Source organism: Triticum dicoccoides, chromosome 5A, assembly GCF_002162155.2.
Source record: "Triticum dicoccoides isolate Atlit2015 ecotype Zavitan chromosome 5A, WEW_v2.0, whole genome shotgun sequence".
Lineage (NCBI taxonomy): Eukaryota > Viridiplantae > Streptophyta > Magnoliopsida > Poales > Poaceae > Triticum > Triticum dicoccoides.
Window position 1 is genome coordinate 379,129,923 of NC_041388.1, and position 18,544 is coordinate 379,148,466.

At 41.5% G+C, this 18,544-nt stretch overlaps 1 protein-coding gene across 1 annotated transcript; it reads left to right on the top strand.

Moving 5' to 3' along the window:
* The first annotated feature begins 591 nt into the window (after positions 1–591).
* On the top strand, positions 592–4,190 carry LOC119301629 (E3 ubiquitin-protein ligase AIP2-like). Its single transcript, XM_037578626.1, has 5 exons — positions 592–971; positions 2,167–2,380; positions 2,822–3,063; positions 3,562–3,768; positions 3,868–4,190. Exons 1-5 carry the CDS (start codon positions 813–815, stop codon positions 4,015–4,017), a joined length of 972 nt encoding a protein of 323 aa, XP_037434523.1. The 5' UTR covers positions 592–812; the 3' UTR covers positions 4,018–4,190.
* The last annotated feature ends 14,354 nt before the right edge of the window (positions 4,191–18,544 follow it).

Below are 18,544 nucleotides of genomic sequence, written 5' to 3' on the forward strand. Positions count from 1 at the left end.
ATTTTTCTTGTACATGAGTCAAATTCACTACTAAGCACGTAATTTTTTCTTGTAACATAGTCATTTTTCTTTTTTTATAATGCTAAGCACGTACATAACCATCAACAGATGAATCAATGCATGCATATATACTTATATATAGTTATATACCATTTGGGTAAAACAATATGTGTTTTGAGTCATACATTTGCAAGTTATTATTACGACATTTTCAAATTCACGTTAACTTTGATTATTATGGTATATACCGAAACCATACCGAAATAATTTAATATATACCAAACCCGAATCGTATTTTAATTTCATACCGTATTTACCGAAGTATTAATATCATACAAACCGAAAAACCGTATAAACCAAACCATGTAAACCGAATAAACCGAACGCACAGAGTAAGCTGGGCGCCTGGGCCCAACCCAACCTCTCTGCCCCGTCGCCGTCCATTCACACGCCACGCACGGGACGATGCTTCGATGCCTTAAGGCACCTACCTTTATGTCTATAATATGTGAACCCAACAGATAGCTGGCCCACATGTCAGCCCAAAAACATGTGCTTTAAGGCACCGAAGCTGTGTCCTCCGCACGACGTCGTCACCGCCCGCCCGGCTAAGCCACCGTCCCGTCCCCGCGGTATTTCTTTCCTCTCCTCCAAGACACCACGCCCGCCCCTCCACCAGACTCCCGTCGGCATTTATACCTCCGGCGGCACACGCATCGTACACACACAGAACCGCGGCCAGCCCATCGACCGCCCGATCCCCAGATCAGGAAGCAAAGCTGAAACCCCAGTCGAATCGGAAACCTAGCGCCATGTCTGCCACGGCGGGGGACGAGGCGGCGGTGGCGGAGCGCCTGGAGGCGCTGCGGAGGAAGCTGGGCAAGAAGCAGCACTTCGAGGAGGCCGTCGCCGACCTCGCCGCCACGCTCCGCGACCGCTACGCCGGCGCCTCGCCCGCCCTCCGCGAGTCGGTAAGGCCGACCCGACCTCACCTCCGCCATCCCTTCGAGAGATTATTAGTTTGGTCGTAGAAGGGAGAGGTTGCCGCTTTGCATGGATCTAGGAGGAGAGGATTTGGGGATGGGAAATTCGATTGGTGCGGAGCCGGATCGTGCATAGTATCCAAATTACATTTGTTCAGATACAACTGTCGAAATTAGCAGCAAGGCTTCGGTTAGTTAAGCTGCGCCCGTTTTGGTTGAATCAACCAGCAATGAACGCTCTGCTTCGGGTGATAGATGATGGCCATTCCAGTTTCAGAGTTCTTGGGTATTCTCAATTACCCAAGCAGCAGAAAGTGTTAGTACTGTCTCTACTGCAGCTGGTGTGGTATGTAGGTAAAACTACGATTCTTAACCTTATTTGATCCGCTGAAGCTAGCCTCAGCATCGATTTGCTACAGAAATCCTTGCCTAGCATCCGAGGTGGACCTTGGAAATAACTTTATATACTAAGGTGCCAAGCCTAAATCATGTTAACCAGTGTCTGGATTAATCATTTTTAACTAATGTTTCCTCAAAACAAAGGAACCAACCAATATGACATATCTTATAATTGTTGAAAACTAGCGCAATATATGGATAACCTATTTAAGGCAATTGTTTTCCATGTTCTATATGAACAAAAAACTTGTGATCATGGGTCTAATGAGTTAAAATCGCCAAATAACAAGAACTAAAATACCATTGAAATGAACAGGGTTATATGTACATGATGTGATGAAGAGAGTAATATAGCTGTGCCATTTGACTTCCATGGCTGGATGCACTTTGTATTGTCAGCATAAACAAATATATGGTCATGAACAGTCACGATTGTGCACACCACATGTCACAAAGGCATCAGACTGGAAGTATAAGACTGGGAGTTCAAAACAGATGTTAGTGGGGATATTTGCCATAGAGAGCATTCGGCTATGGAGAGTATTTCCATTATCTCCTGAACCGATCTTCTTGGTACTCGGTACAAATGCACCTAGCACTGTTTTAGATGGAAATGTTCTCATGGAACATTCTTTTTGCCTACTATACAGCCCATGACTCTGCGAGCCATGTTATCATTTTACGGGTTGCTGCGCGCTACAATCCAGTTTTCTTTTTCATGCCTGTCATCCTATTTTTCTGCCTTGTTTTGTTGTCATTCATATATGTGAACTACTTTTTGCAGATGTACTCTACGGTTTGCCGTGTTGCAACCGTCCTTCAAACTAGATATACAGCACCTGGATTCTGGCGTGTTGGTCTGAACCTCTTTGTAGCAACAGAGAAGCTGTTAACTAATCCTGCTGAAAAGGAACGCCTGAAAACCTGCATTTTGAGGGCCCGGGAGCATCTTGATGAAAAAGAAAATGAGGAGTCAATGCCAACCAACAGAGAACCAGGTATGTAATCAAGATTTTAACTTGTGAATTTAGTAACACATCAATACTTAGCATGAATACATTTATGAAATTCCACAAGGCAACATTCTCATGGCACATCCCTTGCTGGTAATTCCTGTATTGATTGGTCTGGTTGTGTTCTGGCAGCGATGTCAATAATAATTCAGTTTGTAATGTCCATAGTTTAATACTCCCTCCGGCCTCCGTCCCATAATATAAGAGCGTTTTTGACACTACACTAGTGTAAAAAACGCTCTTATATTATGGGACGGAGGGAGTAGATGGTATTACGTGCTATATCATGGCAACCTGTATAAACATAGGAGACATTTGGCCATATAAGCCTTTTTGTGTGCTTACTTTGGTTACGTCAAGTGTCTGTCCTCAGAAGTCTTTACCCTTTGAAATATCTACTTACTAATAAGATGTTGCCTTTCCCAGACACTAGATTCCTTTTTGAAGGCCACCTTACCGTGGGACAAGAACCTCCTCCTCCAGCATGGCTTGTCGCCCAGAATTTAACACGAGAATTGAACATCTTAGCGGAACCTTCTGGAGATCAAAACGGGAACAACACTAGAACGGAGTTGAGGCCTGAGGAGATGACACCTGCTATAATGAACTTCTTAAACACCTTATCAGGGGACGCGGAGCTTGAGAGTGCCTTGGAAGCATCACTGCAGGTAGGTTCACGAGGACCAATTTTTTTGGTGCCCATTTTCACATCTTAACCTTTCTATATTTAGTTTGTTGATGCACACAATGTTTTTGGTATCTTCACTAACCATAGAAGGTATACAAATATAGATTTTGGCGTTCTAAGTGCTATAGTAAGAACAAATTTGATAAATTTGTTAGTATCTTATCCAATGTGTATTTTACAATAGTTTGTGAGTTACCTTGAGCCTAGCCTGCACCACACGTGAGTGGTGCTGAATTGCTAAAATCAGAGATCAGCAATGTTTTGATGGATTTGGAACTCTGCTATCTTTGATGACCTACATTCTCAAATTTACAGAGCCTTGTTGTTTGCTAAAATGGGATGTGCCAGTACAATTGATTTGCAACTTCCTAGTGCTGCTATCACAAATCTGTCATGATGGAGAGTCTATTGTGCGGTTCTCAAGTATTTGATATTTGAATATTTGTACGAATCTTGAGTATGGATCTACTATTGGCAGGGTATCACTGCGCAGCCCAAGGTACCACCGGCTTCAAAGGAGGTCGTTGCTAATCTCCCGGTTGTAACTGTTACTGAAGAAGTCATTGCTAGGCTGGGCAGCGAGACTGAGTGTGCTGTTTGCCGGGAAAACTTGGTTGTGGATGACAAGATGCAGGAGCTGCCGTGCAAGCACCTTTTCCATCCTCCTTGTCTCAAGCCGTGGCTGGTAATTTTGCTCGTACACCCTCATAACCATTGCTCTTGAAGCGACATTGATCATTGTACAATTCAGCGCAGCTAACTGATCTTGATGGCCATCCCGCAGGATGAGAACAACTCATGCCCGATCTGCCGGCACGAGCTGAGGACGGACGACCATGCGTACGAGAGCCGGAAGGAGCGGGAGCGAGAGGAGGAGGAAGACCGGAAGGGAGCGGCCAATGCTGTCAGGGGTGGGGAATTCATGTACATCTGATATCTGAAGGGGAATTACTGTTTCTGCTAGTGAGCAAATCGTAATGTGACCAATCTTCTTATCTGCTCGGTCGTGATGCCTGAAATTAAGCATGTCTTGTGTTGTTCCCAGATTCACCGTGTCCCTAGTTTGTCACCAGCTTATCAAGCACAACAGGAAGTCATTAGAATTTACTCCAGAAAGCTTGCCATAGTTCACATCACATATGAAATGGGTACCCTTGGGGAGCGGCAATGCATAACTACGTCATGTAATTCACCTTTCCTTTTTGCGGGGAATGCGATTTACTTGAATTTGCTTAAATATTACACCGACAAGAATCATAGTGCTGCAGTGGTATTTTAGACGGATGATAATGATGGATCACATCTGGAAAAACATCCATTGGTAATACTCGTGCCAGATCATCGAGCCTTTGGCCCAGTTATCATCTCATGCTGTAGTACTCCCTCGGTTTTTTTAATCCGTATATAAGGTTTGGTCAAAATCAAACTTTACAAAGTTTGACTAATTTTATATTAAAAAATATAAACATTCACAGTATAAAATTAATATTATCAGATGCATAATGAAACGTATTTTCACATTATATAGTTTTAGTACTGTAGATGTTCATATTTTTTTAATATAAATTTGGTCAAACTTTATGTAATTTGACTTTGATCAAATCTTATATGCGAAGTAAAAAAACGGAGATAGTACGTTATGTTTCTACACACCTGTCTGCACACGTGCTAATTTTCTTGTGGTTCAATGGATTCGCGGAAGGCGGATTTTGCGCAGCCACATGCATATGCACCAAGTGTGGGATGCACAAAGCGCAGAATTTTGGAACTGAGCATCCCCCAAGGCTGGACCACCATGACGTTTGTTCCCTGCTGTCATTTTTCTTTTTGGCGAGATTAGTTTATCGTAGAGCTTAGTGCTACGTTCGACTCCCCATCTTTTATCTTTGAGATGAACACCACACGTCGCCTAATAACGATCTTGATTGAGACACAAGCATCAAATCTAAGGACATCTTTCACGCCGACCCTCGAAACAGCCTCATCACGTAGGACTCCGACATCCCCGGCCCACTCAAATTCTTCCTCCCGGTCTCAATCTCTTTCACTCAGCGCCTGCACCCCCTTGATTTGCAACCACACTCTCAACGTCCAATGCTTCTGTCGTACCTCTCCGGTAGCCTAGGCATTGCCGGGCATCCGCAGCCCCCACCCACGCGCCCACTCTCCTTATACTACGGTGCCGTCCACCCAGGATCTGTGTGTAGTCAATTACCCTTGGCCCTCCTGTCGGCACCGTCCATGATGGACACCATGCCCGACAGGTGTTCGATCAAATGCCATTGAGCTTATTTTGAAACTTCACATCCTTTTTTAGAGTAAGAAGAATGACGGAGTACTCGGTGAGGTGGGATGAGTTGTTGTGCGATGCGTGGTTGGATGTATTTGCTGACTTCGGAGCAGAAGGCAGACCTTTTGGCAGTGCCATGGTTCGTTTCATGCACAAAAGCACATTGCGCCTTATGACATGCACATCATCCATGAGCGCAATGTCAAGTCACTAGCGTATTGATGGTACACCAACCAGTACTCCGTCACGAAGTTTTGTGGCGCAGTTGATCGGCTGGAGGCAATGTGGGCATTGCGTGCGGTAACGATGGAGACCGTAAGTTTTGCTTCTTCTTGCTCTACATGTTGATTGATTCATTCATTCACTCAATGTTGTTGTCCATGTTGTGTAGCCTGCACGCATCGTAGTGATGTACTACAAGTTAGAGGGCAGACCATTCACGTACATACATTGTTGGATGAAGCTCAAGGGACAGTATATGTGGGACAACATGATCCATCCATGAAAAACTTGTTGTTCAAACTTGTTGAACAGCCGGTTAATCTCGTTGAATTTGAACTATTGTTGTACTAGACATATTTGCATGCTATTTATGGATGATTTGTGCTATTTAATTTATATTCGAACTTTGATGAATTCTATCGTGTTTGATGTAATGTGTCTGGTTAGTTGAAATCCGATGTGAAACATATGCGGATAACTTTGAATGGCCGACTCTCGCATCTGTGTTCGCGGACGGGTGCGATGTCAAGTTTAGGGGTCAGTGTTGGAGATGCCCTAAGCCTATGGTTTTACCTTTGCCCGGGTACACCAAACTGGACTAAGAATCCAAACAATGCTTGACTCTCGTTGGCCACTCCTTAAGTTTTGTTTGAAACTAGCATAGTGTATGTGCGTTGTTACAGAGTCGCGCACATGATCAAAAGACGTCAATATCTCGCAAAAGAAAGTAAATGTCTTGCATGATTCATGATTAAGAATGGCAAAAATGCAGTAAGTGGGATGCGGTAGGCATCGAAGAATTTGTTGTGACCGCAGTAGGCCATTTGGAAGATTTAAAGTGAGACAACATTTCAAAATTTGTAAACATGGGAGAATGGGCATTACAATTTGTTCGCTCCCCTATGGTATGATATCAAACTTGAAACAATTGATTGGGAAGAGAAACTAAAACTAAAATCATGGTTTTGAGTTGTAGTCTTATTTTTGCAATTGTTATTTGTGTCTTCTACATGAGTGTTGGTTTAAAATAAAGTAGTAGTTTATTTGTTTATTTGTGTTAGGCCCAGCACATGAATAAAGTATAATTATTTACATGTCTCTTGAAAGGTTGCTACTTCCCACATGTGAAGAAGAGTGTATTTGTTTATTGTCAAGGTTGTTTGCCCCACTGGTGAATTTACCACCAACTTTAACCTTTATAAGCAGGAAAGACTAGGGCTTTATTCTAAATTCATGTGCACTTGTGATCTATCGTCTTTATGTTTGTCTTTAAACCCTAAAACCTTTTTGCTTTGGATTTTCATTTTTAGCAAAGTCACACCATTTACTATAAAAATAATACCAAAATGGCATCTTATACCTAATATTTATCGAGAAAAATAATAGTCAGTACAATGGAATGACAACTGGAGATAGATCAACCAGTACAAATAGTGTTACACTACAAAACATATTGCCGTCTTCTTCCTCTGATTGTACACGGTCTATCTATCGGAGATTAAAAATCACTGGACTAACAGTAAAGGAAGGGATACCTATAAGCGCCTTCACCATCCTAGGATTTAAAGACCACAATAAACACTCGCCCCTTGATAGAAGATTTAGAAGTCGTTAGAGAAGTGTCGATTGGAGCATCACCCCACGCAAAACAAGCTTGAAATACATCGCCACCTGTCCAGATGATTGGAGAAACCGGACCATGCCACAGAACAACACACAAGAAAATGTTGAAGTCATCGCATCAATGGCCAACCAACTACTCTCCTTGAAGGACACACCAATGATCATGATTTAGAGAGAGCCAATAGATCCCGGGACACAAACTCTCTAGGCCTTCCGCTGGCACCGGATCGAATGTTGTCAAGGTAGGGAGAGTTCGAAGAGACCTTGTTCCAACACGCCATCGCCGCCATCATTTTCTTTAAACTATATGATCTGTTGATCCATTGGCGCAAGGACCAACTGCGGCCAAGAAGTTAATCAAGCTATGGTTAGCACGTTTAACAACCCTCCATATGAATATCAAAGTGCACGATAAAAACTCCCATGTGAGTCGCTTTGCAGGGATGTGCATGATGAGTGTTATTTTTATGCTCATCAAACCTGAGTTTAAGCCGAGATATTTCTTAAAAACTGAGATATTCGCTCCGAGATTGCCACTAATGACTAATGAGTGCAAAAGATTCCAAATATCCTATCTTTATTTTGTTTCCAGAGGAAATGAGCTATATATGGATGAAATCAAGTCAATACATGGAAAGGAGTAAAGAGGAGATAGAGGAGATCAAGTGGGAGGCGCACAGCATGAACTAGAGCAATAGACGATGTTCCATATGACCGCACGCGCTCGTATGCGCGATCATATGGTCTGCCAGGGGTGCCCTCTTATCCAGCACTACAAATACAATGAAGGGGCCAACGCCAGAAACAACACAGATCATCGCTGAAACCTCTATAATCGTCTTCCACAACAACCCTAGCCGTCTCTCCATAGCCGCCACCATCACCACCATCTTAGTACTCAGCCAACTAGCCATACTTTATAATCGGATATCACACCCGGCATCCATGGTAAGACATATTATCAATCAATCAATTTTCATGATGTGTTCTTCAATGATTTCTTTGTGTGATCTAATATCCACGTGTGAGTAGTTCGGTAACGTCATGAGTTGAGGCATAGCCCTACAACCCAATATATTTGTTGGAGGGATCGATGGAGGTACTTGTTGGGAAACGTAGTAAAAAATAAAAAATATCACCCTACGAACACCCAGGAACAATACGAAGATGCATAAACAGTTTGTATCACGATTGTTATCGACTCTGGAGTGTAGCGGAAGTAGACGAGTCGGTGTAGATCATACTTGGAGAACCTCAAACTGTTGATGATGATCCCGCCAACCACCCTCGAACAGAAGATTGAAAACACGACCTCTCTACTTGGTTGCAAGCATACAATCTTCATGATCCAGCAGCGCTTCGCCATCCAGAGCTAATCGTGGCCGGAGAATTAGAGGGATGATATTAGAACCACACTACCCTTCTAATTATGAGGATTAAAGGAACTAGGTCTAGCTCTAATTATATCAACTAGGATCAACTAGAGGAGGCTCCAAAACTTGTGTACACAAAAGGGCCAATACCTCAAGTATATATAGGTTAGAGGAGGAGGGAAGGGCTGCCACCAAGGAGGGAAAGCCCCTCCTTGCTGCGTCAGCAAAGGGGGAGGAGTTGGACTCCCCCACCTCCAATTGTGCCTCCCCTATAGGAAAGGGGGGCGCCACTTCCTTATGGGCCATGGTCGCCCAATACTCCTTCCATTACTTGGCCTTTTAAGGCCCATTGATATTAAACTAAATATAAAAGTCTCCTAACAATTACTACAACTTTTTATTATTAATTTAACATCTCCAGAAACATTTTTCACGTATATATTATTTATCGGGAATACCTGGTATTGCCCAATAATCTCTGGAACCTTTCCGGTGACCTCGAAACGCTTCCGGTTCCTCTCGAAGCTATTCCGAATATTAATGAAACAATTCCACAAATAAATCCTTGATACTCTCGTCTTAACACTCAGCAGATTGTGATTACCTTAAGCTTGTGACCTCGTAGGTTCGTTAAATCATGGACATGAACGAAACCCCTTCGTTCAATGATCGATAGCGGAACCGCGGACGTCCATATCAATCCCTATGATTACATGAATGTCATTATATTGAACCTTTAATTATCATGTGAGGTTACCTTTGCTTCACGATACTTTGCAAAACCCAAGGTGAGATGTATCGGTGTCCTCTTTTGTCATACACATGCTCACTAATACCGGTCTCCTAGTTGCCGATTTTGTTCTTCTTTCTCATTGACATGTTCCGTCATCCCCGTGACGTAGTCACCTACGTCTGGCCAGACGATGTTGAATGTAGTCACATTGAGAGGGCCATAAGAATATCTCTCCATCGTCGGAGCAGCAAATTCCACTCTCGAGCTATTGTGTCCCTTGTCAAACTTTCTGATGAACCTTTAAGTTGTCTAAGTTGTCATTATGATCACCGTGTTACAGATGATGTTTGAGCAATACCAAAGCTCATCGTATGATGAGAAGTGACTACGATACTCTCATGGTCTAAGGAACTAAACACACATTAACACTCTGTGTTATAGTAGTTGATTTATGACAATATTATCTTAATGTATAACAAACAAGTTTGGGTCGATTCAATATGACCGTACTTCTAATGGCATACTCTCAATGTTGTTTTGAGACTATCGTTACTCTTAATAACATCTCAAGATCCGAAAAATGTGATCACGAAAAACACTTGAGCTAGTCTTAGAGGCGGGACTAGGAATCTTATTTTACCATTTATCATTCGACACGTGCATATAAGTTTTCCATTGAATCGCATATTCCAGGATCATAGCAGTTTTAGCATGAAATATAAACTCTTAATTTTGAATACAGAAATATAATAAATACAATATTATTGCCTCTAGGACATATTTCCAACAAACTCCCACTTGCACTAGAGTCAATAATCGAGTTTACATAGTCTCTTTAACACCTATGGCTATTGATACGTATCCATCGTATTTACTTTTCCAAACACTTCTGCTCTTGTTTTGGACTCTAATTGGCATGATTTGAATGAAACTAACCTGGACTGACAATGTTTTCAGTAGAACTATATATCATGGTGTTGTTATTTGTGAAGAAATAAAAGTTCTCGGAATTGGACGAAACTTTTTGGAGATTTTTATGGAATATATAAAAAAATACTGGAGCCAAGACCCACCAAAGAGTGCTGATAACTAATGTCTACTACACAACCTTCTTCTTGTAGACGTTGTTGGGCCTCCAAGTGCAGAGATTTGTAGGACAGTAGCAAATTTCCCTCAACTGGATGACCTAAGGTTTATCAATCCGTAGGAGGCGTAGGATGAAGATGGTCTCTCTCAAGCAACCCTGTAACCAAATAACAAAGAGTCTCTTGTGTCCCCAACACATCCAATACAATGGTAAATTGTATAGGTGCACTAGTTCGGCGAAGAGATGGTGATACAAGTGGTATATGGATGGTAGATAATAGTTTTTGTAATCTGAAAATATAAAGCAGCAAGGTAACTAATGAAAAAAGTGAGTGTAAACGGTATTGCAATGCGTTGAAACAAGGCCTAGGGTTCATACTTTCACTAGTGCAAGTCCTCTCAACAATAATAACATAATTGGATCACATAACTATCCCTCAACATGCAACAAAGAGTCACTCCAAAGTCACTATTAGCGGAGAACGAACAAAGAGATTATGGTAGGGTACGAAACCACCTCAAAGTTATTCTTTCCAATCAATCCGTTGGGCTATTCCTATAAGTGTCACAAACAGCCCTAGAGTTCGTACTAGAATAACACCTTAAGACACAAATCAACGAAAACCTTAATGTCACCTAGATACTCCAATGTCACCTCAAGTATCCATGGGTATGATTATACGATATGCATCACACAATCTTAGATTCATCTATTCAACCAACACACAGAACCTCAAAGAGTGCCCCAAAGTTTCTACCGGAGAATCACGATGAAAACGTGTGCCAACCCCTATGCATAGGTTCATGGGCGGAACCCGCAAGTTGATCACCAAAACATACATCAAGTGAATCACGTGATATCCCATTGTCACCACAGATATGCACGGCAAGACATACATCAAGTGTTCTCAAATCTTTAAAGACTCAATCCGATAAGATAACTTCAAAGGGGAAACTCAATCCATTACAAGAGAGTAGAGGGGGGAGAAAACATCATAAGATCCAACTATAATAGCAAAGCTCGCGATACATCAAGATCGTATCACCTCAAGAACACGAGAGAGAGAGAGATCAAATACATAGCTACTGGTACATACCCTCAGCCCGAGGGAGAACTACTCCCTCCTCGTCATGGAGAGCACCGGGGTGACGAAGATGGCCACCGGAGAGGGATTGCCCCCTCCGGCAGGGTGCCAGAACGGGTCTAGATTGGCTTTCGGTGGCTACGGAGGCTTCTGGCGGTGGAACTCCCGATCTATTGTGCTCTCCGGTCGTTTTAGGGTATATGGAGATATATAGGCGGAAGAAGTACATCAGGGGGGCCATGAGGGGCCCACGAGGGTGGAGGGCGCGCCCCCTGCCTCGTGGATTCCTCGTTGATCCCCTAACGTGCACTCCAAGTCTTCTGGGCTTCTTCTGATCCAAAAATAAGTTCCATGAAGTTTCAGGTCAATTGGACTACGTTTGATTTTCCTTTTCTGCGATATTCTAAAACAAGGGAAAACAGAAACTGGCACTGGGCTCTGGGTTAATAGGTTAGTCCCAAAAATAATATAAAAGTGTATAATAAAGCCCATAAACATCCAAAACAGAAGATAATATAGCATGGAGCAATCAAAATTATAGATACATTGGAGACGTATCGGCATCCCCAAGCTTAATTCTTGCTCGTCCTCGAGTAGGTAAGTGATAAAAACAGAATTTTTGATGCGGAGTGCTACTTGGCATAATTTTAATGTAATTCTTCTTAATTATGGTATGAATATTCAGATCTGAAAGATTCAAGATAAAAGTTCATATTGACATAAAAAATATAATACTTCAAGCATACTAACTAAGCAATTATTTCCTCTCAAAATAACATGGACAAAGGAAGTTCATCCCTACAGAATCATATAGTTTAGTCATGCTCCATTTTCGTCACACAAGAATGCTCTCATCATGCACAACCCCGATGACAAGCCAAGCAATTGTTTCATACTTTAGTAATCTCAAACTTTATAAACCTTCACGCAATACATGAGCGCGAGCTATGGATATAGCACTATGGGTGGAATAGAATATGATGATGGGGGTTATGTGGAGAAGACAAAAAGGAGAAAGTTTCACATCAACGAGGCTAATCAATGAGCTATGGAGATGCCCATCGATTGATGTTAATGCAAGGAGTAGGGATTGCCATGCAACGGATGCACTAGAGCTATAAATGTACGAAAGCTCAACAAAAGAAACCAAGTGGGTGTGCATCCAACTTGCTTGCTCACGAAGACCTAGGGCACTTGAGGAGGCCAATTGTTGGAATATACAAGCCAAGTTCTATAATGAAAAATTCCCACTAGTATATGAAAGTGACAAAACAAGAGTCTCTCTATCATAAAGATCATGGTGCTACTTTGAAGCACAAGTGTGGAAAAAAGGATAGTAGCATTGCCCCTTTTATTTTCTTTTTTTATTTGGCCCCCCTTTTTTTGACTTTCCTTTTTTTCTTTTTTTGGGACAATGCTCTATTAATGATGATCATCACACTTCTATTTATTTACAACTCAAGAATTACAACTCGATACTAGAACAAAGTATGACTCTATATGAATGCCTCCGGCGGTGTACCGGGATTGCGATTAATCAAGAGTGACATGTATGAAAAATTATGAACGGTGGCTTTGCCACAAATACGATGTCAACTACATGATCATGCAAAGCAATATGACAATGATGATGCGTGTCATAGTAAACGGAACAGTGGAAAGTTGCATGGCAATATATCTCGGAATGGCTATGGAACTGCCATAATAGGTAGGTATGGTGGTTGTTTTGAGGAAGATATAAGGAGGTTTATGTGTGAAAGAGCGTATCATATCACGGGGTTTGGATGCACCGGCGAAATTTGCACCAACTCTCAATGTGAGAAAGGGCAATGCACGGTACCGAAGAGGCTAGCAATGATGGAAGGGTAGGAGTGCGTATAATCCATGGACTCAACATTGTCATAAAGAACTCACATACTTATTGCAAAAATCTACAAGTCATCAAAAACCAAGCATCACGCGCATGCTCCTAGGGGGATAGATTGGTAGGAAAAGACCATCGCTCGTCCCCGACCGCCACTCATAAGGAAGACAATCAAATAACACCTCATGTTTCAAATTTGTTACACAACGTTTACCATACGTGCATGCTACGGGATTTGCAAACTTCAACACAAGTATTCCTCAAATTCACAACTACTCAACTAGCACAAATTTGATATTATTACCTCCATATCTCAAAACAATCATCAAGCATCAAACTTCTCTTAGTATTCAACACACTCATAAGAAAGTTTTTACTAGTCTTGAATACCTAGCATATTAGGATTATTTAAGAAAATTACCATGCTATTTAATACTCTCAAAATAATATAAGTGAAGCACGAGAGTTCATCTATTTCTACAAAATAAACCACCACTGTGCTCTAAAAGGATATAAGTGAAGCACTAGAGCAAATGACAAACTACTTCGAAAGATATAAGTGAAGATCAATGAGTAGTCGAATAATTATGCAACTATGTGAAGACTCTCACATTTAATAATTTCAGATCTTGATACTTTATTCAAACAGCAAGCAGAACAAAATAAAATAAAATGACGCTCCAAGCAAAACACATATCATGTGGCGAATAAAAATATAGCTCCAAGTAAAGTTACCGATGAACGAAGACGAAAGAGGGGATGCCTTCCGGGGCATCCCCAAGCTTAGGCTCTTGGTTGTCCTTGAATATTACCTTGGGGTGCCTTGGGAATCCCCAAGCTTACGCTCTTGCCACTCCTTATTCCATAGTCCATCGAATCTTTACCCAAAACTTGAAAACTTCACAACACAAAACTTAACAAAAAACTCGTAAGCTCCGTTAGTATAAGAAAATAAATCACCACTTAGGTACTGTTGTTAACTCATTATAAATTCATATTGGTGTTAAGCCTACTGTATTCCAACTTCTATATGGTTCATACCCTCCGATACTACTCATAGATTCATCAAAATAAGCAAACAACACATAGAAAACAGAATCTGTCAAAACAGAACAGTCTGTAGTAATCTGTATCAAGCATATACTTCTGGAACTCATAAAATTCTCAAATAAATTGCTGGACCTGAGGAATTTATCTATTAATCATCTGAAAAAATAATTAACTAAATATCACTCTCCAAATAAAAATGGCAGCAATTCTCGTGAGCGCTAAAGTTTCTGTTTTTTACAGCAAGATCAACAAGACTTTCCCCAAGTCTTCCCAACGGTTCTACTTGGCACAAACACTAATTAAAACATAAAAACTCAATAATAACATAGGATAGATAAATTATTTATTACTAAACAGGAGCAAAAGTCAAGGAACAAAAATAAAGTTGGTTTGCCTCCCAACAAGCGCTATCGTTTAACACCCCTAGCTAGGCATGATGATTTCAATGATGCTCACATAAAAGATAAGAATTATAACATAAAGAGAGCATCATGAAGAATATGACTAGCACATTTAAGTCTAACCCACTTCCTATGCATAGGGATTTTGTGAGCAAACAATTTGTGGGAACAAGAATCAACTTGCATAGGAAGGCAACACAAGCATAACTTCAAGATTTTAAGCACATAGAGAGGAAACTTGATATTATTGCAACTCCTACAAGCATATGTTCCTCCCTCATAATAATTTTCAGTAGAATCATGAATGAATTCAACAATATAACCAGCACCTAAAGCATTCTTTTCATGATCTACAAGCATATAAATTTTATTACTCTCCACACAAGGAAAATTCTTCTCATGGATAATAGTGGGAGCAAACTCAACAAAATAATTATCATGTGAGGCATAATCCAATTGAAAACTAAAATCATGATGATAAGTTTGATGGATATCATTATTCTTTATAGCATACAAGTCATCACAATAATCATCATAGATAGCAACTTTGTTCTCATAATCAATTGGAACCTCTTCCGGAATAGTGGATTCATCACAAAATAAAGTCATGACCTCTCCAAATACACTTTCATCAATATAATCATCATAAATAGGAGGAATGCTTTCATCATAATAAATTTGCTCATCAAAACTTGGGGGACAAAAAGTATCATCTTCATCAAACATAGCTTCCCCAAGCTTGTGGCTTTGCATATCATTAGCATCATGGATATTCAAGGAATTCATACTAACAACATTGCAATCATGCTCATCATTCTAATATTTAGTGCCAAATATTTTAATGCATTCTTCTTCTAACACTTTGGAACAATTTTCCTTTCCATCATACTCACGAAAGATATTAAAAAGATGAAGCGTATGAGGCAAACCTAATTCCATTTTTTATAGTTTTCTTTTATAAACTAAACTAGTGATAAAACAAGAAACTAAAAGACTCGATTGCAAGATCTAAAGATATACCTTCAAGCACTCACCTCCCCGGCAACGACGCCAGAAAAGAGCTTGATGTCTACTACACAACCTTCTTCTTGTAGACGTTGTTGGGCCTCCAAGTGCAGAGGTTTGTAGGACAGTAGCAAATTTCTCTCAAGTGGATGACTTAAGGTTTATGAATCCGTAGGAGGCGTAGGATGAAGATGATCTCTCTCAAGCAACCCTGCAACCAAATAACAAAGAGTCTCTTGTGTCCCCCAACACACCCAATACAATGGTAAATTGTATAGGTGCACTAGTTCGGCGAAGAGATGGTGATACAAGTGGTATATGGATGGTAGATAATAGTTTTTGTAATCTGAAAATATAAAAACAGCAAGGTAACTAATGAAAAAAGTGAGCGTAAACGGTATTGCAATGCGTTGAAACAAGGCCTAGGCTTCACACTTTCACTAGTGCAAGTCCTCTCAACAATAATAACATAATTGGATCACATAACTATCCCTCAACATGCAACAAAGAGTCACTCCAAAGTCACTAATAGCAGAGAATGAATGAAGAGATTATGGTAGGGTACGAAACCACCTCAAAGTTATTCTTTCCAATCAATCCGTTGGGCTATTCCTATAAGTGTCACAAACAGCCCTAGAGTTCGTACTAGAATAACACCTTAAGACACAAATCAACCAAAACCCTAATGTCACCTAGATACTCCAATGTCACCTCAAGTATCCGTGGGTATGATTATACGATATGCATCACACAATCTCAGATTCATCTATTCAACCAACACATAGAACCTCAAAGAGTGCCCCAAAGTTTCTACCAGAGAATCACAACGAAAACGTGTGCCAACCCCTATGCATAGGTTCATGGGCGGAACCCGCAAGTTGATCACCAAAACATACATCAAGTGAATCACGTGATATCTCATTGTCACCACAGATATGCATGGCAAGACATACATCAAGTGTTCTCAAATCTTTAAAGACTCAATCCGATAAGATAACTTCAAAGGGGAAACTCAATCCATCACAAGAGAGTAGAGGGGGGATAAAACATCATAAGATCCAACTATAATAGCAAAGCTCATGATACATCAAGATCGTATCACCTCAAGAACACAAGAGAGAGAGAGAGATCAAACACATAGCTACTGGTACATACCCTCAGCCCCGAGGGAGAACTACTCCCTCCTCGTCATGGAGAGCACCGGGGTGATGAAGATGGCCACCGGAGAGGGATTGCCCCCTCCGGCAGGGTGCCGGAACGGGTCTAGATTGGCTTTCGGTGGCTACAGAGGCTTATGGCGGCGGAACTCACGATCTATTGTGCTCTCCGATCGTTTTAGGGTATATGGAGATATATAGGCGGAAGAAGTACGTCAGGGGGGCCACGAGGGGCCCACGAGGGTGGAGGGTGCGCCTAGGGGGGTGGGCGCCCCCCCTGCCTCGTGGCTTCCTCGTTGATCCCCTGACGTGCACTCCAAGTCTTTTGGGCTTCTTCTGATCCAAAAATAAGTTCCATGAAGTTTCAGGTCAATTGGACTCCGTTTGATTTTCCTTTTCTGCGATATTCTAAAACAAGGAAAAAACAGAAACTGTCACTGGGCTCTGGGTTAATAGGTTAGTCCCAAAAATAATATAAAAGTGTATAATAAAGCCCATAAACATCCAAAACAGAAGATAATATAGCATGGAGCAATCAAAAATTATAGATACGTTGGAGACGTATCAATAACCCACAAGTATAGGGGATAGCAACAGTTTTCGAGGGTAGAGTATTCAACCCAAATTTATAGACTCGACACAAGGGGAGCCAGAGAATATTTACAAGTATTAGCAGTTGAGTTGTCAATTCAACCACACCCGGAGATTAAATATCTGCAGCACAATGATCAGTAGCACAATAATATGATAGTTTTGATAGCAGTGGTAACAACAGCAATAGCAACGGTAGCAGCAGTAACAGTTTTCTAGCAATTGTAACAGTAGCAATAGCAATAGTAACTTAGCAAGAGCAATATGTGGAAAACTCGTAGGCATTAGGTCGGTGAATTTGCTGGATGATATTCATCATGTAACAGTCATAACCTAGGGTGACACAGAACTAGCCCCAGTTCATAAATATAGTGTAGGCATGTATTCCGTAAATAGTCATTCATGCTTATGGAAAAGAACTTGCATGACATCTTTTGTCCTACCCTCCCGTGGCAGCGGGGTCCACTACAAAAAAAAGACATGTCCGTGACATTTTGGGCCGAACGAAATTTTTTTCTGTCATACTTATGACACTTCTATGACAGTAATTGTGACAAAACACGGTATCATCATAGATGTGGTGGGGTCCTACTTCTATGACAAAAAATCATGACAGAAAATGGGCTTTTCATCCTGGGCGGACCGGAGACGCGGCTGCATGACATTCTTTGGGCCGTCCATGACGGAAAAAACCGTGGTAGAAGCGAGGGCGAGGAAAATATCGGGGTGTTCCTGGTTACGGTGGGTGGTCGGGGCCGAGCGATGCATGTTTCTCTCGTACACGCACGCGCGTGGGTGTGAGGCGTTGGGCTCTAACTGAACCCGAGCGAGGCGTTGGGCTCTGACTGAACCCGAGCGATTGCACTGCAGGCTACGCGTTACTGAACCCGAGCGATCGATCAATGGCTGTTAACTGAACCCGATCGAGCGATTCCTTCGCTACTGCTGCTAATTGAAGCCGATCGATGCTGCCTCTGGATG

Coding starts and splice junctions, on each gene's coding strand:
- LOC119301629 (XM_037578626.1), top strand. CDS start 813: ATGTCTGCCACGGCGGGGGACGAGGCGGCGGTGGCGGAGCGCCTGGAG. Junction 3,064..3,561: donor CCTTGGAAGCATCACTGCAG/GTAGGTTCACGA, acceptor TACTATTGGCAG/GGTATCACTGCGCAGCCCAA. Junction 3,769..3,867: donor CTTGTCTCAAGCCGTGGCTG/GTAATTTTGCTC, acceptor GCCATCCCGCAG/GATGAGAACAACTCATGCCC.